General features: G+C 35.0%; 3 protein-coding genes across 3 annotated transcripts; all 3 read left to right on the forward strand.

The window, feature by feature from the left end:
- The first annotated feature begins 7,630 nt into the window (after positions 1 to 7,630).
- Positions 7,631 to 7,954, forward strand: LOC134281863 (uncharacterized). The gene has a single exon (XM_062764302.1). It carries the CDS (start codon positions 7,631 to 7,633, stop codon positions 7,952 to 7,954), a length of 324 nt encoding a protein of 107 aa, XP_062620286.1.
- A 13,542-nt stretch (positions 7,955 to 21,496) lies between these two features.
- On the forward strand, positions 21,497 to 22,822 carry LOC134281864 (uncharacterized). The gene is made up of 2 exons (XM_062764303.1): positions 21,497 to 22,076; positions 22,320 to 22,822. Exons 1-2 carry the CDS (start codon positions 21,518 to 21,520, stop codon positions 22,361 to 22,363), a joined length of 603 nt encoding a protein of 200 aa, XP_062620287.1. The 5' UTR covers positions 21,497 to 21,517; the 3' UTR covers positions 22,364 to 22,822.
- Positions 22,405 to 22,959, forward strand: LOC134281865 (uncharacterized). Its single transcript, XM_062764304.1, has one exon. The coding sequence runs from the start codon at positions 22,405 to 22,407 to the stop codon at positions 22,957 to 22,959; it is 555 nt and encodes a 184-aa protein (XP_062620288.1).
- Positions 22,960 to 23,201: the final 242 nt, after the last annotated feature.

Below are 23,201 nucleotides of genomic sequence, written 5' to 3' on the forward strand. Positions count from 1 at the left end.
GCAAAAAGGTCACACAATAATTTACGCGCATTAATTTGCAAGATTTGTTTAATGATAAATATTATTCAAACTATTTTACGTAAAAAAAGGTTATATTTATTGCCATTCTTACATTTAATCAAATATAATAAGGGTTAAGGTAATTAACCAAAGAGATGAAGTTTAAGTGCAAAAAGGTCAACTTAAATGTACCGTAGATCAGTAAGATGCACACTGACCCCCTATTTTCTTTGCGATTTTGAGTTACACTTTATGAGTACTTATCCAAAATATACTTCTCAAAAAATCCTTGATATACCAAATTTCAGGAGTGACTTACCTTAAGTTCATATAATTTGTCATCAATGCTGAAAGTTTCATAAAAATCCATTAGCGCATTTACGAGAAATCGCCTGCACAAAATCGGTAAGAATAATAATAAGAAGAGTTGAAAAAGAAACAACAGAATAATAAGAAGTTCTTCCGTTGAAACGGAAGACCTTAATTATAAGAAGAAACAGAGTAAAACAATATGTTCCCCAACTTCGTTTGGGGAACATAACCAGCACTACCACTAAACTACTAAACATTATATATTTACAAACTTAGTTACATGTTGAATTGGAAATTTTTAAGAACACTATTAAAGAAAGAAATCCGGACCGCTATAAAAATACGTCCGGTCTAACGGGTATACTCGGGTGAACTGCGATTTACATAATTGAACGAATTAATTATGCTAATTAATTACGACAATCAGTCAATCGTACATTGTTTCATTCCCTCAATATGGCGTAACTATACTTGATAAAGAATAATCAAAGAAAAATAATATAGCAGGGATATTGAAATATGAATTATGATATATTATAAATTTTGAAATATTTTAAGAGGGAGATGAGGATTCCAACTTTCTTTGGGAGTGTAATTGTGGATGAAACAATGAATCAGATGAAGAAAACTTCAAATGTTTTATAGTGAAACTTTAACACCTCACAGTGTTTTAGAGCTTTAATATATATGTAAGACTCCAAAGTCCGATGGTGACGCCAAAGTCCGATGGTCTCGCCAAACCCCGATGGTCTGCGCCAAACCCCGATGGCTCGTTGTCTTTACGGACCCCAAAGTCCGATGGTCACGCCAAAGTCCGATGGCTCGTTTCCTATGAGACGCGCGACGCTAAAGTGCGGTGGTCTGACAAGCCGAAGTCCGATGGTGCGGAGGAACAATTAACGTTTATGACGTCAATAGTCCGACGTCATGACGTTATTCTGCATTCAAAATCCGTTGATTCAGTATTTGTCTCACATTCGTTTTTACTGCTATTGCTTTTTGTTTTCACCCACCAGAGGTATTAGGGTTAGTCCTCGTACATCGTTCGATTGATAAGGGTTAGTCCTTGAACACTAATGTGTTTCTTCGAACCCACCCGAGAGATTTTAGGGTTAGTCTTCGCACACTATTGGATTGATTTAGGTTAGTCTTGCACCCACCTATGATAGTTAGATTAGAGTTCGACTGATAAGTCTTAGTTTCGCACCTACGTCCAAAAGTCTTTGTATTCATGATATTTTGTATCTATTTATAAAAATGGCGAGGCATCGCATTTTTGCGCAGTAGTACTATGACGTCATAGACGTGAATTGTTTTCTGCGCCATCGGACTTTGGCGTGTCAGACCATCGGGGATTGGCGCAGACCATCGGACTTTGGCGTGACCATCGGACTTTGGAGTCCCATCGCACTTTGGAGTCCTACATATAAAAATATTTTTTGGACATGTAACAATGTTGACCTTTGACAAAAGATTAAAGTCAGATATCCATTAAAGATCTCTGAAAAATCAGTTATTTAGGGGGTCCAAGCTGTTATTTTTCTCCTGAAGTTTTGAAATATGAAAATCTTTCCAAAACGTATTTTGAAATTTAATACAAAAGGTGTTAAATAAATTGGATTGAATGGATTCACTACAGGAAATATGAAAAAGTTATGGACTTTTTCATGTATATTGATGTATTGTAGAACCATATTACAAAAGGTGTTATGGTTCAACAATACATCAAAGAACATGATATAAAGTCCATAATATTGTCAAACCCTATTGTGAATTATTCAATCTAATTTTAAACAAAAAATATCACATTGAAAGAATCAGAGTCAAAGATTTAAAGCAAGTTTCAAATAATATAAATAAAAATGTAATTCATTTGTTTTCATAAATTATTCAATTTAAATATTAATTCAAAAATATACTGTTTCAGGTCAAAGTTCTCTGTGAAATTGTCACATACCAAATGGAAAAAAAACTACCGGTAAACAAACTTCAACATTATAATTATCCCTTCAATATACATGAAATGTTATAACATCGTCGGAAACCCACGGGTGATCTTGTCTTTACTTATCACCCGTGGGCAAACTCGCCAAAAATCGTCGTATGTAATTGTTATTAATTCTATAACAATTAACTTATATCATGTAATGTGCAGTGTACATTCCTGGGTTATGACGTCACAATCGTGATGACGTCATAATAGTGATGACGTCATTGAGTACTTTGTATTGTATATTGTTATACTCCTACTAAACAGTTCCTATATAATTCCTTACTTTAAAAAGTCCAACAATTCGACTGTTTTTCCCAACTACCGGTCCAAAGAACTATTAAAATTGACTGTTAAAAAAGACTGTTGACCGCTGACGTCATATGGCGCTAAATTGAGTGATCTTTTCTTCACTTGGAAAACCTCGCTTGATTTGGATAACCATGAGTTGAGTGTATTTAGCCGAGGAGTGCCGAATAATATAACCTTGTCGTTTTAGCTATGACGTCACAGACTATTCGATGAAGCGGTTCCAGGACTTGTGTACGAAGGCTACCTGTCGGTAAGGAAATGGCCGATGTTCGTTTCATTGCGGCAAACGAGGAAGAAATCTGGTCGATACTCGAAACTAGGGACAATAAGAATGCAAAAAAATGTGAAAACGGCTGAAAATATTCTCAGCGAATATGAAGTGTAACTACCGCTTCTGCGTAATTAATTGTGTGAAAGAAAAATTGGTAAGCATATTAACATGAGGAAATTCTATTGTGCAACTTGGAAGAAGGATGGGAGCATGTATGCAAAGAAAACCATAATTTCTATCCACTATGCTTTTCAGAAATCATAAGTCCCATGGCATTGGTATAATAAATGATCCTCGATTGAAGACGGCAAATGACGATTGTTGATAAATACACAAAAACATGATAAAGTCTCTCTCCCAAAACAATTTGACTTTTGTTAAATATAAGAAATTTGATTTGGTAGGAGTACAACAAAACAGTTGTTGACAGGGGTCTCGGGAAACAGTCGACCTGTTGGACTGGAGTGCAAGCTGTTGCCCGCGACCTACGGCCTTGGGCAACAACTTTCACTCCGGTCTAACAGATCGACTGTAAAGTTCGTGGACAAGCTAAAAATTTAGCAAAGGTTGTGTCTTTGATATTTATTTTTGACATATTTCTAATCCTTTACTAAATGAATTAACAAATGTAAAAATTTATTCATTTTCAAATGTTTAATTACAATTATGGGTTCATAATTAGACTTGGAATGGAGACCCGGAGCACTGCAAAATTTCAATTTAAAAAAATATTTATCACTTTATAAATTTCATCTGTAGTTTATAAATTTCTGGGGAAATCTGAAAGAATTTTACAAAATGAGGTTGACAGAAGCTATCACGTCAATTCTGCAAAATTTCAACGTTCAAAGTTTGAAAACAGCGATGCAATCAAAGATAAAACATACTAAGACAGGATCGGAATAGTTAAAAAAAAAAGAGAGAGACGTTTTCGGAATAGGTGGAGCAGTGAACAGTGATAAAATTCTGCGTATACATCGAATAAACACCTATAGAGACCAATATATTTTGTAAACAATAGGGATTACATAGTAAAAGAAGTCGTTTACTAGTATTTAAGTGGCATATAATATTTTCGGACGGAATGAACAGTTTACAGGATGGCATGCGTGAAGGAAAACTCATTCCGAGATTGCAGTACTGTAAAAAATGAATTTCGTAACGTGATCATGATTTTGCCGTATTTCCGTAAATAAAATCGTCTTTACACGGATAGTGGTTGGATGATTGCAGGATATATGCAGGAGATATGAGACAGGCATTCTTAAATATTATTTTACGAATAAAACCTGAACATTTTGTGCATATTTTTATGACTTGTCAAAACAATATAATAAATTATTGAGTTAAACGCTGAATATGTTTAGAAAAGTTACATATGCTCGTATTTCACTTTTGACGTCGGGTAACGTCAAGAATTTTCGTTTTAGTGCTCCGGGTATGAGTGAGTGATAAAAATATAACTATTTGTGCTTTGTTTTTGTTGAAAACGTGCATGAATTTAATGAAAATAATAGTTTCATATATTTTGTCAATGTTTGTCAGTAATTATCAATGTTGTCCACGAACTTTACGGACAGCCCTCGTACAACAGTCCCTAGTTATGCTGTCCCACCTGTACATGAGCATTTTCCTGTGTCAATGCCATCTGGAAGTTTAACTTCTGCATCTAACCACAAGCTACCTAATTTATCGTTACCGACATTCAATGGAAACAAATTAGAGTGGCAATCGTTTTGTGACTCCTTTACTTCCGGGATTAATGAAAAGATTAGTTTAAGCAATGTTCAAAAGTTTATAATTATCTGAAATCATTGCTCCTTGGCGAGGCCTTAATTGTCGTAGAAGGATTTACTCTTACTGATGCAAACTATGCAAAGGCAATTGAGCTTTTGAGGGAGAGATATGGGCAGCCACACAAGATTACAAGAATATGTATGCAAGCACTGCTGGATTTAACAGAACCGAGTGATTCCTTACACAGTCTGAGAGAATTTTATGACAAGATTGAAACGTGTGTGCGGGGGTTAGAAACATTAAACCAAACGAAAGAGAGTTATGAAAGCTTCCTAGTTCCAGTAATTTTTAGAAAATTACCATCAAAAACAAAACAAAACTTAGCCAGGTCTCATGAAAGTGATGATTGGACACTGGGGGAACTAAGGAAGGCTTTGCGTCGTGAACTGTCAATTCTTGAAGCTGGATCAAACACGGACGCGGATTAGTATTCTAGTGACTCGACATTTCAGATAACAGCAAATTTTCATACAAAGGCTTTTAAGGGCAAATCCAATTAACAACAGGAAGCAACCCAAGGCTAAGCCTGAAACCGGAGATGTGAGTATGTACCAAAGCAAATTCTGTGTATTCTGTGATGATAAAAATTATATGGGAGGTAACTGCACCTTAACCAGTGAACGAAAGAAAATGATAGCGAAGCAGAAATCATTATGTTTCAACTGTCTAGGATCTCATAGAGTCAAGGACTGTCCTTCAAAGACAACTGTAAAAAAAAAATGTGGGAAACGCCACCACACTTACCTATGCGCCGGCTTAAGGGAAATAACACATGAATCGACATATCATGTCACATCGGAAAACATCCAGTCGTAAAACGGAGTACGACAAGGTTATTCCTTCTTCAACAAGTCTACACACGTCTTCAATGACAAATATTCCAACAATACTTAAAACAGCGACAGCCCAAGTTACCAACGGAGAAACAGTCATGGACACAACTATTTTATTTGATGAGGGATCACAGAGGTCATTCATTACAGAAGAACTAGCACGAAATCTGAACTTGAAACAAACTGGAACTGAAACTTTGCTGATCGCAGCATTTGGTGGAAAAGAAATAATGCAGACTTCAACTTTGTTTCTGATTGCGGATTCTGGGGAAAGAATTCAGATTCGTGAGTTATAGTATCATGAATTGCCGACAAGATCCATACGCATCAAATACCGATCAAAAACCTCCCTTACCTGAAAGGATTGAAATTAGCACACTCCTATAATGGATCGACATTTGATGTTTCTCTTCTTATTGGAGTTGATCACTTCTGGGATATTGTCGGATATGACATCATACGTAGAAGTGGACCAACTACTGTAAGCTCTAAAATAGGATATCCACTTTCAGGACCAACACACTCGAGTGTAAAACATAATCATTTTGCGTCCTACAACATTTTATCTTATCATCGCCTAGAAGAATTGAATTTAGAGAAGTTCTGGAAAATAGAAGACATTGGAAACTTAGAAAAATCAACTGATATACCAAATTAAGGATCAGAATTATGTAACCTTTGAAAATGGTCATTACACAGCAAAGTTGCCCTGGAAGGAAAAAGTCCGTGATTTACCTTCAAATGACACAATAGCACTGGAACGCACAAAGAATGTAATTCGACGTTTATCTCGAGATCCAGATATGTTGAAGACCTACAACAATATTAGTAAGGAGCAGGAAAAATGTGGAATTATTGAGAAAATAGAGCAAGAGGACACGCCCAACCAGCAGGTACACTACATTTCCCACCATCCAGTAAAAAAGGATTCAAGTACAATACCAATTCGGATAGTCTATGATTGCAGTTGTAAACAGTCTGGATGCCTCAGCCTAAATGACTGCCTGGAATCCCACTCTCCACAACTCCAAAATTCCAACAATTTTAACACGATTTCGAGCAAAGAGATATGCTGCGTCAACCGACATTGAAAAGGCTTTTTTACAGATCAGTGGTCCTTTTCACGAAAAATATTACGACTTTGACTAAAATTTCACCACTCCATAATTTTTTATTTAATAAGTATATTTTTCTAATTAATTACTGACAAATAAATCATAAAATATTAATTAAATGTTACAGAAAAAATAGATTTTCGAAGCTTATATTTTTGTTGTAGAGTGGTGGAAATTTTAGTCTTAGTAATATGATTTTTCGTAAAAAGGGACAAAGACTTCATGAAAAAGACCGTGACATGACGAGATTCCTTTATTTGACAGGTTACACAAATCCAGACGCTGGGATATCTACCAATCGATTCAAAGTCGTACTATTTGGAGCAACTTGCTCACCATTCCTTCTCAACAAAACCTTGAAAACTCATTTTGAAAGAAACCCTTGTGAAACCAAAAGAGAATTGTCCAAATCATTGTATGTAGACAATGTTTTAACCAGTTTCAACGATGAAAATTCACTCATGAAATTCTACAAAACTTCCCGTGTTCTCCTAGCAGAGGCTGGATTCAATTTAAAAAGTTGGAATTCGAACAGTATAAAATTGTGTGACACAGCGGCTGAAGATAGGGTGCTTGACAGTGACAACATTGTAAAAATTCTAGGATTGAGATGGAATCCAAAAACAGACCAAATTTCCTTTCCAAAACTTGATTTAAACATCAATCGGAAATTTGCAACAAAAAGAGAAGTTCTCAGCCAATCATCCAAAGTTTTTGACCCACTAGGAATTTTGAGTCCTATTACTGTTAGAGCCAAACTTCGTATTCAGGACCTTGGGCAGGAAAATGTTTCCTGGGATGAAAAACTTCCAAAAAATTACCAGGAGAAATGAAATGAAATGAACTTACCGAGGAACTTGAATTGTCGTCGACTACAATACCAAGGTATCTACGTGAACACTCAGCCTCAGTTCCTAATCTGCATATATTCACAGATGCCAGTACGAGTGCTTATGGAGCCTGTGCATACCTTGTCACAGAAAGTACCTTACATCTGATAATGGTAAAAAACCGAGTCGCACCTATTAAACCTACAACCTTATCTCGCCTAGAGTTGATGGGAGCCGTAATTGGAGCCAGATTAGCCAACAACCTCAATGACATATTGAACGTGAAATCAACAACTTTATGGTGTGACAGTCAAATTGTCCTTCATTGGCTTCAGTCGAAAAAGCCAATGAATCAATTCATCACCAATAGAAAAGCAGTGATTGAAGAATCAACAAAAGGGCATACATGGAAATACATTCCAACTAATTCCAATCCAGCAGATCTTCAAACAAGGGGAATCTCATACAAACAATTTAAAGATAACAGTCTTTAGATGAATGGTCCTACATGGTTAAGAGAACCATCCCAGTATCCCAAGTGGGAAATCTCAAGGACATCTGCTTTAACAACATCTCATCTACAGACAAAGAAAATACGGAGTATGGACCGAAGAATATCGTCATTCATGGCGTCAGCAACATCATAGACAAATCACGATTCAGCAGTCTAAAGAAACTACTCAGAGTTACGTATTATGTTTTGAGATTCGTGAGAGTATTCAAATCTTCCAGTGAACATATCAATCAACAGAGGAAGAGATCTGTTTTATTTGTGAAACAGCCTCAACTAGATGAAATGAATGAATCAACAGTACTCTGGATAAAGGATGTACAACAAAAAGAATTCCAAAAAGAGATAACTGCTATGAATGGAGGTAAACAACAAACATCGCTACAGAAGCAACTGAAACTTTATCGAGATGACAAAGGATTATTACGCTGTAAAGCTAGAATTGACAATTCTTCTTTAGTGGACTCGGCAAAATATCCAGTACTGTTACCAAAGAAAAACCAGCTTACTGACCTTATAATAATGGATATCCTCAAAAGAATTTACACTCAGGATGTTCCCAAACCATCACAGAAATTCGTCAGTCATTTTGGATACCAGCGCTAAGACAGAGCGTTAACCACGTGCTAAAGAAATGTATTCCATGCCAGAAGGTAATAGGACAACCATTTCTATTCCACTTCCAAAGGACCGTGTATCAGACTGTATACCCTTTTCGATTGCTGGAGTAGACTATGCTGGCCCCCTTCATGTCAAAGTAAATAGACAAACAAAAAAGATGTACATATGTCTGTTTACATGCGCAACAACCAGATCTGTTCATCTAGAACTTGTTCAGGATCTCTCTTAACGGAAACATTTGTATTAGCGTTCAGAAGGTTCATTACCAATAAAGGAATGCCACACACTATTTACTCAGACAATGGATCAACAACGATGCATCATGGAGGAAACAGGCTTAAATATTAACTGGAAGTTCATACCTAAAGGTGCACCATGGCATGGAGGTTTTGGGAACGTCTGATCAGGATAACAAAAACAACTCTGCGGAAAATCCTTTGAAAGGCTTTAGTTAGTGAGATGGTCCTTCGAACCATACTTTGTGAAACAGAAACCGCAATAAATGACCGTCCATTCACATATGTCTCTTCAGATATTAAGGACCCACAACCACTGACACCTTCTCTTCTACTTAATGGACGACGCGCACTTCCAAAATTCTTTTGCGGCCCTGAGAAAGATCTTCATAACGAGGAAACGAACAAAGACCAGTTGACAAAAACCTTTATCAGAAAACAAAAATTATTTTTTGATTTATCTCAACGGTGGAAACAGGAATATTTAACAAGTTAACGCAAACACCATCGTTGCCTCGGGAACAATGTGCAGACCTTAAAAGTTGGAGATGTCGTCCAAATATACGATACTTGCCCAAGAGTAAACTGGAAACTTGGACTAATAACAGAACTTTTGGAAGGCAGAGATCACTATTCCCGTATTGCTATACTAAAAACTAGTAATGGTCATACAAGGTCAAGACCCATGTCAAAATTATACCCACTTGAACTGTAATTAAGAATTAATTTACAACTTAATTTACGGTATACATATTGAATATCTGTAAATTATCTTCAAAATCATCATGCCTCGCGGAGGATGTTATAAATTCTATAACAATTCATGTAATTTGCAGTGTACATTCTTGGGTTATGACGTCACAATCGTGATGACGTCATAATAGTGATGACGTCATTGAGTACTCTGTATTTTTTATTGTTACCAATCCACATAGAAATGCTTATCTAATGTAACCTAGAAATTCAACATAATCTGTCAAACTGGGCGCGACATTTGTAGTAAATTATAAACAAAGTATCAACACGGCAGTTTTATTGTATACTAGGTTATAAATAATGAACTGGATTTGTTCAAAGTTTACATCAATCCAAATAATTTGTATTTACAGAAAATCTGCAATTTTATTATACACCAATCATGTTTCTCATAACTATTTAGTACGGATTACTGTTTTGTTCAACCAGAAAGTTGGAACTCGTGACGTAGTGTGTAGAACATATGCCATCCGCAACACCTCGGGCCTTTCATAGAAAAACACATATTCGGATGGAACGTATGCCTTTCAACCAAAGAGTTGTGAGTTCGATACTGACTGGGTTCATATTAAATTTATTTTTTTTTCTTATTTCTTCAACCCAAATGACACAAAAACACTTTAAAGGTTGGGAAGGCCACAGGAACAAGAAGATTACCAGTATTTTCTTTTTATTTTATGCAAAATATTTTTTTCAATTCAATGGAAAACATTTGCTTATGTATAAGTATTATATTAAATATAAAAAAGTTTACATCATAATTACTATAATTCTCTTGTTTGTGATTGGATATTTTTCACTTGAATTGAAAATATTTGCATATCTATAAATTTTATATTATATAATATTTTTTACAAGTTCACATCATAAGTTTAACTTTTAAAAAATCCTATTACCTTTAACAAGTGCAAAGTTTCGATGTTAAAAGTATGGGACCATCACAGAATCTTTACAACATATTGCTAATTTGTACCTCTTATTATGCCCCCGTAGACGAAGTTTTTTTGGAGGGGGGGGGGGGTACATAGTTTTTGTCGTGTCCGTCCGTTCGTCTAGCTATTTTTCTGTTTGTCCGTAAAATCTATCCTTGTCCTTAACTTTTGATTTTATGAAGCTATGACTTTCATATTTCACGTGTGTACTCCTTGTGACAAGACCTTTCTTTGAGTACCACCAAATTCAACCTTTTGACCTTGAACTTCGAGTTAAACCCACTTTTACACAAAAATTCTAATTTTGTACTTTGATCATAGCTTTTGAACAGTAGATACCGGGACATTTACATGTGTATACTTCAATGCATTTTTTGTTGAAAGACTTAACGTTCGCCATTAATTTTGAACCATATAAGATAGAGACTTCATATTTGGTATGCATACACCACTGATTAAGCTCTTTTAAATGCCAATATGGTCAATGAACTTGTGACCTTGACTGTAACCTATTGTGTATACGCTAAATATAGCTTTCTTGTCGGCAAATTTTAACCTTCACTATTACTTTTGAACGAAGAAAGATAGAGTCTTAATATTTTGAAGATATACTTCATTATTGAAGTTCTTTCACATGCCACCATGTGTCTTTTGTGCTAAAAATAGCTCGTTTGGAACCATGAGATATAGAAACTTCATATTTGGTATGCATGCTTCACTAATCAAGTTCTTTGTGATCTTGTGACCTTGACTGTGACCTATATGCTAAAAATATGATTTTTTTCACCTTTGTTTCCGCCGGACGCATAGTGTTTTACAAACACATCTTATTCATTAGTACAAAATCTCCATGGTCAAGGTCCAAAGGTCAAGGTAACTGGTATCAAATGAAAGGTCTTGTCACATAAAATACATATGTAAAGCATGGAAGCTTTAACCTTTACCGTTAAAAATTTATGGACAAAGTTAAAAAAAATTTAAAAGTAGGTCAACTCCAAGGTCAAGGTCAAAAGGTCAAATTTGGTACGTGAAAAAATTCTTATGCATAAAATAAAAAGAAAATACTGGTAATCTTCTTGTTCCTGTGGCCTTCCCACCTTTTAGAGTGTTTTTGTGTCATTTAGGTTGAGAAAATAAGAATTTTTTTTTAATTTAAATGAATTAACCCAGTCAATATCGAACTCACAACTCTTTGCTTGAAAAGGAAACGTTCCACCCGGATGTGTATTTTTCTGTGAAAGGCCCGAGGTCTTCCGGATGGCATACGTTCTAGAAACTACGTCACGAGTTCCAACTTCCTGGTTGAACAAAACAGTAATCCGTATTAAATAGTTTTGAGAAACGTAATTGGTGTATAATAAAATTGCAGATTTTCTGTAAAAACAAATTATTTGGATTGATTTAAACTTTGAACAAATCCAGTTAATTACTAGTATTTAAATCCTAGGATACAATAGAACTGCCGTGTCAATACTTTGTTTATATATTTAGAACAAATGTCGCGTTCAGTATGACAGATTATGTTGGATTTATAGTTGACATTAGATAAGCATTTCTATGTGGAATGATTAACAGTGGTAGTCCAAGGGCCCCTCTTCCTTGCTCCAGTAACCATTTGGTGAACACTTCAAAGATAAGGCGTATAGTAGCTGATTGTTTCCCGTTTCACAATATACAATGATGAAAAACCTCAAAGTTCAGGTTAGCTAATTGGCCCTTTCCAGCCCCTGGGCCCCTTTGAAATCTTGACAAGGGATACCCCATAAGACCCTTAACCCATCTCCAGTGATAGTTGGTTCAGCTGCCCAGAAATGGAGGACAAACGAATGCTTGAAATGTGCCCCACACACTTGGCACCACTTGGTGGTGCCAACACAGCCGCATTCTGAAAGTGGGAAATGATAGCCCTAGGGCCCCTCTATCTTGCCCCAGTAACCATTTGGTGAACACTTCAAAGATAAGGCGTATAGTAACTGACTTTTTTCCGTGTAACAATATACAATGTTGAAAAACCTCAAATATCAGGTTAGCTCATTGGACCTTTCCAGCCCCTGGGACCCTTTGAAATCTTGACAAGAGATACCCCGTAAGACCCTTAATCCTTCCCCGGTGATAGTTTGTTCAGCTGCCCAGAAATGGAGGACAAACGAATGCTTGAAATATGCCCCTTACACTTGGCACCACTTGGTGGTGCCACTACAGCCTCATTCTGTAAGTTGGAAATGAAAGCCCTAGTGCCCCTCTACCTTGCCTCAGTAACCATTTGGTGAACACTTCAAGGATAAGGCGTACAATAGCTGACCTATTCCCGTTTCACAATATACTATAGTGAAAAACCTCAAAGTTCAGGTTAGCTAGCCGACCAATCCCAGCCTCTGGGGCCCTTTGAAACTTTGACGAGGGATATCCCTAAGGACCATTAACCCATCACCAGTGATAGATGCTAGAGGTTCCCAGAAATGGAGGACAAATGCATGCTTAAAATATGCCCCACGCATTTACCACCACTTGGTGTTGCCACTACAGCCCCATTTTAAAAGTGTAAAATGATAGTCCTGGGGCCCCTCTACCTTGCTCCGGTAATCATTTGGTGAGCACTTCAAAGATAAGGTGTACAATAGCTGACCTATTCCCGTTTCACAATATACAATGATGAAAAACCTCAAAGTTCAGGTTAGCTAGCCGGCCCATCCCAGCCCATGGGGCTCTTTGAAACTTTGAAAGGGGCCATCCTTAAAGACCCTTCACCCATCCCCAGTGACAGATGCTTCAGGTTCCCAGAAAAGGAGGACAAATGAATACTTGAAATATGCCCCAACACACTTAGCACCACTTGTTGGTGCCACTACAGCCCCATTTTGAAAGTGGGAAATGATAGCCCAAGGGTCCTCTACCTTGTTCCACTAATCATTTGGTGATCACTTCAAAGATAAAGCGTATAATATATGCCTGTTATATTAAAACTGCTCTTAGAACCACTTGGTGGCATTACCACCACTTATTACTGATAGCCGTAAATAATTGTCTTATAGACCAATTAAGTTGTCCCAGTTATATTGTTCGAAAGATACTTCAGTTTACACTTGAACCATCTTTAGGTAATTTACAATCGTTAGAATAACCAAATATCAGGTTAGCTTATTAGCCCTTTCGTATTATTGGGTCCTTGAAAGAGTTGAAAAGGGAATCTTCCTGGAGTAGTTAACCATTTCCTGGTGCTTCTTTGGTCAAGTTGATTATGATAAAATAATTTATTTTTTATTTTTTAAGTTTTAAGAAGAACATTTTTTTATTCAGGTGAGCCTTACTGCCTCCGAGAACCCGATTTATTATTTAATTATTTGTTGCATTAATTATCCATTTTTTTTCCTTAATTGGCTGAAATGAAGTATAACAACAGCATTGCGTCTGACTACTCTCAGTTCTTTGATGGGCTGAGTAGCTGCTGTTATTGACTGCTAGCTTCAGCCTGGTCATCAATTCCGCTTATGCAAAATTACTTTCCTGGGGGTAAACAATTCTTTAAAGAATCCAAAGCAAATATCAATAAAAAATGAATGTTACTTGTAACTTGCCTATCCTGTAGAGAGCACGAATTTCTCTCACGATCAACTTGTCATGGTTTAACAGATATTTTTAAATTAGTGATTTTAATATTCCAGAACTGAGTATTATATGTCCTCAAAGAAATTTGTGTAAAATTTTGCCATCACACTGAAAAAAAATTAGTGGTAGGTTAAAACAATTCAGTAAGTATAAATAAAAGATGTTTTATTCTTTCTATACACTGTATGCTTGTTTTTATTATTCATTTATTTTTGGTGTACTTTGTTTGACTTTCGTTTCTCTTTTAGACTATGCTACGTACATTCCCAATGACAGAAATAGCAGTGACAAGGTATGATAAATCTTGCTTGTAGTGGTTTAAATCCTTGTGATTTCTGGCTAATCTTCTAGATATAACTTTGTCAATTTGCCTGTACACTGTTTGTTATTCGGATTGATAACTAATGTATAAATGATAAATTATGTATGATGTATAAATGCACAGTTGTGCATTTAATAAGATTAGAATTAGCAGAGCCTTAAGAGAAACTTACCTGTACAACGATACATGTAGAACGTCTCTGTGTTCCCCCTCAGCTTTTACATTCAGGTAATATAAGTATGGCATTCTTGTTTAATGACATTTAAAATATTAATTCGGTAGCATGCCATAATTATACATTTAACGAAGTTAGATTTGATTAAAAAATATAATTTATATGACTTATAAGTTGTACGTTACATATTTTTCTATTTTATTTTCCTTATCTATGATATTGCACGGTGTGATATAGAAACCTTTAAAGAGATCATTAACTTTTATAAAACGTGATGTCACTGGTGGTTTTCAGGCAATAAAAAATTATATTTGTATAAATTAACTTTTTCCTATGTATATGTATAATAATGGTATGCTACATGCTATCCATTTTAAGTCAAACAATTTTTGATTTTATTCTTCAATTCTTTGCAGTATGATATGGAAACCAATAAACCAATAAAGAATTGTGTTATTAAAATTTATAAAGCCTGAGGTCACATGTATCTTTACAGTTACAGAATTTTTAAAATAAATTAACTCGTGCATAATATATATTGACATGTTAACCATTTTAATTTTGAAGTCAAACGATTTTTAATTTTATATTTCTACTCATCTTCATTGCACTTTATAAAATAAATGCATTTTAACATCAATAAAAATTAATCACAAGGAAGGTTGTCTCTTCAAAAATTGTGAATTCCATGGCCCCTGGGCCAGGGGTTTTGGTGTAAGTACATGGCTCTAGTGATCATAGAGTGAAAATGCATGAATGGTTTGAAAATCTTCTCCTTTGCTCCTGATTATTAAACATATGGTATTTTTACATAGTTATGGTGAGGAAGAATGCCTCTTCCAAAATTAATTTTATTACCCCAGAGTCAGGGGTTCTGGTGTTAGGGAAAGGCTCCTATGATTATAGAGTAAAATTGTTTGAAAATCTTTTCCTGTGTTCCTGGATATTGAGCAAATGGTATTTTGTATATAGTACATGTAATGATTAGAAAGGATGCTTGATTCGGAAGTTTTGGAGTTAAGGCGGGGCTCTGATAATTGTATATTGAAATTGCATGAATTTGTTTGAAAATCTGTTCTTTGGTATTAACAAATGAACTTTGTACATCATTATATACATGTTGAGGAATAGTGCCTCTTTCAAAATTGTGAATTTCATGGCCCCAGGTTCCGGGGTTCTGGTATATGGGCTAATTTTTAAGCTCTATTGATTATATATACAGTAGTGAAAATTCATTTAAATCATTTTAAAAACTTCTCTAGATTGTTCCTAAGTATTATGCTGAAGATCAAAGTATATAGTTATGATAAAGAAGGATCCTCCTTAAGAATTGTGAATCGCAAGTTTCCTGAGTCAGGTTTACAGGTTTAATGATTATGTACTGAAAAAAATTTACATTTCCAATGTCTTTGTCTGAGATAAAATTACCAACTGTAAATGTAATTGATTTCCTCATGAATGTTTTGGCGCGGTTCCAAAAAAAAAACACGTGCAGGGCTGGACAACACATAGAGAGAAGCAGGCTTGGAGCCCGTGGATTGGCGGAATCAAAGCATGTAAATATAAGGAATAACTGTCAGATTTTTCGAATTCATGAAGATGATCAATGGATTGGCTTATGTGATAATTTTATTTTAAATTATCGCACAAGCCAATCCATTGATCACTTCATGAATTCGAAAAATAAGACAGTTATTCCTTAAATGAAATAAGGTAAGTCAATCGTCAAATTTGTTAAATCAAGGATTTTTGGGGAAGTATATTTTGGATAAGTACCCATATAGTATGACTCAAAATCGCAGAGAAAATAGGGGTCAGTGTGCATCTTACTGATCTATGGTACAATTAAGTTGACCTTTCTGCACTTAAATTTTAACTCTTTGATTTATTACTTTATCTCTAATTTCATTTTATCAGATGTTACTACGTTAATAGATTTAATCTTATTTTACATAAAATAGTTTGAATAATATTTATCATTGAACAAATCTTGCAAATAATGCGCGATTATTAATGTGTTACCTTTTTGCACTAAGAAAAAGTTAACATATTTGGGGTATTGAAATACTAAATAGGCAATAAAATATTTTTTTTATATCAAGCTTTTTAGGAGTTAAGTGCTGATCAGTCACAAGTATCGAGTAGTTTAAAATTAAGAAAAAAAAGTTGGGGTCAGTTATGTTAATTTTTGAAATATTGGTCAAAATATGTGATTTTCAGGCAAAAAATGGTGTAAATTTTATCTTGACTTCTTTAATATATCTTCATTTCTTGGCAAAGTTTGTTGAGGGAAGGTGTAAAACTTGTTCTAAAAATATAAATTAAGACCTATATTAAATATTCCTGCAATATTATAACGGAAAATATTCTCCGGGTAAAAGTTTGTGAGGCTAAAGTTTCAAGACATTAGATTTAATAAATGTGCAGATTTGCAGAAATTTCTGCTGAATATCCTTTCACCACAAGAAATAGTCCCTCATAAATCTTGCTTTTTGTATATTTTTAAGCAGTTTTTTCGATGAATGTTAAAAAATTTACATTGTTGAATATAAATATTTGAGAAAAATTGAATTTTAATTAATATTTTTTAAGTAAGAGGTTCTGCGTGAACTTTTCTAAAAAGCTGACGAGTGACATACCTTAATGCTTTAAATCTGTTCCTTGGTATTCATCAAACATTTATGATGAGCAACAACTTGGTGTCTTGTTTTTAAAATTGTGAAATGTGTGGCCCCAGGGTAAGGGGTTCCCGTCGGTCAAATGATTCAATCGAATACCTGTAGAACAGGTATTCCATAAAAACAATGGCCAATCAAATTGACGGTCTGCATAAACACCGAGTACGCACGTGTTCGACCGATACATGTGTTATGCTAACTCCAATAAACATGATAAAATCATAATTATGAACAATTTCGTTGCAATGCGTGTTTTACAAAAGCGGGGACTCTCTCTATATATTTTTTTCTTATTCAAAAACTCTTTAATTTAGCGAACTTATGTTGTTTGTAGCGTTAAGTGGGTTGCCCTAAAACATTACGAAGAATATTTCTTTCTCGCTTCTAAAGAAATGGGCGTGTCGTTATGTTATAATTGACGGTCAAAGAATGACTCAAAACGTTTCATCCAAATGGAAAATTTTACCACTTTAATGCGCTTCATTTTATGACCTCTGGAAGAATACAGACCAAATGAATATTGTTGGAAAATTGGTACATGATACTCAGATGACTTATAAGGCCCATGGCCCTCTTGTTTCCTTTAGAATTAAAATCAAGCAAGAAAAATTCGTATAAATATATATTACTTCACAAAAAATAGTGGAAATAAAGCTTAGTTGTTGCCTTTTTAGAAGAAATTTTTTCTTGTCTAAGATCAAAACAAAATTTGCTTTGTGTATATCAAATTGTGAAAACTTTCTAATGAGAAATCATTGCATATTTGATCTTGATATAGTACGGTACATTTACGTTTATATTGAAATTTTGCTTGAGTCAAGTTGACACGTGTATTCTTAACGCATTTGTGAATAACGCGCATTAAGACTAGAAAGTATATTACTTTTGCATGATAACCCGCATGCACATATTTAGCTTGAATGATATTAATCTAGAGCTTTGAGATAGGATAACGCAAATAAAATTCCATCGCTATCGTAAATATCGATAACAAGAATCTAAAAATTGAGCTGTTATCTCCCGAAAGAATCTAGTCAGTTATATATTCTACACTTATTGATATTTCTTAGAGCGAGAAAATCCTGCCTATATATATTTTTGACTCTTACGACTTTTTCTTAACCTGTCAAGGATTTTTCGGGTAAGTTGTAAATTATCTTCCTGCCGCAGTCCTCCATATACTTCCAGGAACTATTTTATTCTCTTTTTCAAAATAGAAAGTTATGAAAATTGTTACAGAAAATTAACATATTAAATTGATGGAAAATGTGTGTTTTCAGATCTCATGAGGTACCACATCTAAAAGAACCCTTCTCCACCATGAGTATTCAGGTTTGCCCAATGGACAAACTAAAGGAGCATTTTAATTTATTTTCTCATACCCATAGCAGCGATGAGCTTTACACAATTATTGCTGGGAGTCTTACATCAACACATATGACAGCAAGCAAATGCCGTGAAATTGTCGCAGAATTTGAGGAGAAACATTTGTTTTATTTCAGTTTATTCAAGCCAAAAGTTGATAATGGTTCAAAAACCTGGATGACAAGAGTAAAAGAAGATATTAGAAACGTTAAGCGAAGTGGGTTTGGCCCAACATTGCGAAATAATCAACACAAACATATTTTTGCTGTTCGAAGGAAAAGATAGACAATTAAAGGGTGGCAAATTCAGCCTGTAATTCGAGAAAACGAAACTAAAAAACAACCGCTTATATTGCTTTTGATAACACATACAGAGGAACCTTGCTTCCAACGCATAGAAGGAAATGCACATTTAGATGGATTAGATATTGAAACAATCAACGCAAAGCATACCGAATGTCTTGATAAAAGATTTCGAAATGATTTCAAAGATATTCAGAAAAACTTCATGCTTCGTAGAGAAGACAATTATGCCTCTACAATAGAACCGACAGGAGAGCAAGGCAAACCAAAAACAAACGTATTTTCTCTATGTAGCCAAATCATTTATGGAAACAAGGATTATGCCCAAGCTGTCAAGGAATTTATAAAAATGCATATGGAGGAGGAAGATTTTCGGGAAGTTTACATGCATTTTGTTGACGTCAAATCTTATGTCACAGAAAAAGAGTACAATGCTATGGAAAATATTTCTGATTCGGGCAAAAAAGAAAAAATCCGCGCAGAATTAATCAAAAAGGCTTTTGAAGAGCATTTAAATAAGTGGCAGTCTTTTACCCTTGAAGAATTTTTCGCGGTTGCAAGTGTCTACAACATAGAGGTCTTTGTAATGCCTGTTCAAACGGAAAGAGCTCCTTCAGAAAATGATACAAAGGGGACTAAGTTTTTCCTCCCTCTTTGCGGAAGTTATTTGTTTCCATTTAAGACGCCATTTGTTTTCCAAAAATGTTATGACGAATCATATAAAGCAATCTTGGTTGAACAGGAATGTCTTTGTCTCTCAAGTAAACCAGAAGTGTTTGGCAACTTCCCAATTATGAATGATGAGATTGATCTAAGGAGAGTAAAGAAACGTGGTAAGTACACTCTACTTACATGTATAAATTTGTGCTTGTATGATTGATTGTATGTTGTTTTACATCCCATTAAAGAATTTTTCACTGATGCAGTGTATAAGAGACGTCACTATATGTTGATGGAGGGCTTCAAATCATTTAGACATCACCAGGCTATCATTCATGGCAACTGGGCAGAGGGTTCCGTACTGTCACAGTTCTAACTCAGACAAAAACCTCGATTTACATGGTCTCATTTAAAATATTCAAAGTTTTACTTCAATTGCATGGCGATTGGCAAAAGACAAATAAAGACTTAACTTTACATTTCAAATTTATGCGGTGTGAAAAAGGAGAACCAAACCCAATTTAATATTTTTTACTGTTCAATTCGGCTAATTTGTATTTTATGGGATCTGCTTAAGCGTGCTCTCTCTCTCTCTATCTCTCTCTCTCTCTCTCTCTCTCTCTCTCTCTCTCTCTCTCGTAAAGTACAAATTAAAGGTTATGCAAGTAACAAGTAACATCAATCATGACGTTTATAAGTTAAAACTCTTCTTTGTCCTTTAAATGTATAAGTACTAGTTGGATTTTTTGTATTGTACATTTTACTGAGCGCAATATCTGTTTTATAGATATCAAATCGTGTTGTCCAAACCTTGGTAGACATGGCCGCCGCCACAGACATTTTCAACATCTTTGGAATAATGATGAACCAGAAGAAAGATCGATGATGCAAGAAAGCAGAATTATTAAATATTGTAATCCGATGAATAGGCATATAGAAATAATTCATGAAATAATGGCTGGAGAAGGAAAAACTTTAGATGCTATAAAGGGAGGGAAAGGCAGTCTTCAAATGTGCATAAGTAAGGAAATATTTGACGACGAAGATGCAAGGATACCTGTCAGGTATTAGTTTTATGTCCTTTTTTCTTTAAAAAAAATATTTAATAAGCAAACTGGTTAAATTGGGCAACAAATATGCAATGCGTATAAACATGTCAAGATCATTGCTTTGCATTATCTTCTTAATCTACAGTCTTCCAGTTAATGATGTACAGAAATCATTTGAGACCGTTGCCGACTGGACAGGAATTCCTGTGTATGTGTTTTCATATTCTGAAAAAGTTTTTCAATGGGTATCGATTTCTCCGAAGAAATGCAACCCAAAAAGAAGTTCCAATTGCCGATATTACATGACCATACTACATAATCGACAGAGTGGGTATTTCGATAGAATTGTTCCAAAAATTGGTGTAATTGTCTTCAGGTTCACCCATATGTTGCATCGTTGCAGAGCGGTGAGCAATTGTCATATATAATCGTGAAATACTGGAGTAGTTTAGAAAATAATCAAGGATTTTTTCTGTTAACCTAGTTAAAACTAAAAAACATTTATTTACCAACCATATTTCATTGAATGTAATTTATTTATATACATGTATATTTTTTTTTATAAATAGAATTAATCAAAGTGGATAAATGCACGCGTACGGTGCCGTCAAAAAGTACGTGGCATTGGTCACTTCTGACATTTCTGTCAGAGAAACCCAAAGATGAAACGTTTACTGATGATACACTTCAAGAAATGAGAGTTATATCAATGTACTCCGAGGTTCATCTTATTATGGAAAGAAAGGATATGCAAGATCGTCTGCTAGATAAAATGTCTGATTATGCTTTATCTCTTTATCGGTGCATCAGCAAAGAAATATTTGGAAACGAAAAGCAATTTAAAATGATAATGATGGAAACAGTGCGGGAGATAAAGGAAAATCCACATATTTATGGACATTTGCTAATGACTAAAAAAGAAAATTCTGATTCCAATTTTTTAGAAAATTTTAGATATCGGAAGCATCGAATATTTGATTTTCTCCGATCTCAAAACAAACTGGTCGAAGAGAGTGCACGATTTTTTGCTGAGCGCATCGATGACGGAATGAATTTGGGTGATTTAGAATTGTTTGTAGTTGCAACTCTTTTCCAAGTTCCAATTTATGTGCTCGTTGCTGAAATAAATGAAAACAAATTGGAAACAAAATGGCTATCATTTACACAGATATCAAGAAAAAGGCAACCCAGTGATTTTGCTGCCAGAATGCAATATTTTGAAGGTAAAGAAAATCACAAATGTGATTTTGACTCGTCGAGTGGTGGATCTAAATACTATGTGACTCTTTACCGGACATTTTCAGGAGATTATCATAGAATTGTACCAAAGCATCAAGTGTGCAACTGTCTGAAAGAACCACCCCAAAATATCGTGGAAGAACATAAGCATCATGAACAACCAGGTGACTATCTTAACTGAAGCACTCTAACTTATTTAGTAATTATCATTAACGCTTAGAGATTAAACTAGTAATCATATGTTATAAAATGCATCTTGACGTCTCCTTTTTATCTAATTTCATCTTTTTGTTTTTTCTTCAAATTTTTATATATATCTTCATCTTTTTCCTTCAAATTTTCTTAATTCGCATGAAATAGTTTTTTTTCATTTAATATCTGTATCAATGGCCTTTTTTTCTTTTCAGATTTCAGAATGTACTTTGAAATGCACAATATAAAAAAAAATTGACGATAGCAAAACTGAAGCTGGACAACTGGTTGAGATGCAACATGGCACTTGAAATATTTTCCACTGAAATCATAGACGTATTAGAGGGGCATAGACAAAACGTGAACACTTCCAGCATCGTGAGATCCTCCGTAGGACTCGTTGGATCAGCTTTAGCAATTGGGGGATTAATAGCAGCATCATTCACAGCAGGAGTTTCTCTTGGTTTAGCAGTTGCAGGTGGCGTTATTGGTACACTTGGTAGTGCAACTGTCATGGGAACCAAAGTCACTGAGTTCGTTTTAAGTAGGGATGCAATACCAATGCTAGAGAGATATCAGATGAATTTGCGAGAAAGATCACGATGTATGGAAAACTCTTTATCAGATCTCCAAAAAGAGATGGAAAGGTTTATAACGGAAGACACAGACATCATCAACACAACAGCTGTTCAAACAGCTACTGGGGCACTGCGCATGCTGGGTGGTTTACCAATTATCATTGTACGCGTGATCGTACGGGCAGTCACCCTTGCCGATGCAGTTTTGCCTCCATTGTCAATAATCCTTGATTTGGGCATACTTGGACATAGCATCTATAATCTGAAAAGGGGGTAAAAAACAAACGTCACTGAACGTTTACGCAAAGTCTGATCCGTTCTAAGAACAACGAGAATTCAGATGTTTACCTGGGGATACGGAAATCAGAAAAACTACATGGAAACCATGAACAGTTTAAAGTTCAACATGTTCAAGGAGACATAGTTTGTTAAATATGTTTGGTTGAGGAAAGACATAGTTTGCTAAATATGTTTGGTTGAGGAAATTTTATTTTTATTATTTTTTTATGCAACAAGTAC

This window comes from Saccostrea cucullata, unplaced genomic scaffold (assembly GCF_032062105.1).
Source record: "Saccostrea cucullata isolate Sc308-1 unplaced genomic scaffold, CSIRO_AGI_Scuc_v1 ctg5641, whole genome shotgun sequence".
Lineage (NCBI taxonomy): Eukaryota > Metazoa > Mollusca > Bivalvia > Ostreida > Ostreidae > Saccostrea > Saccostrea cuccullata.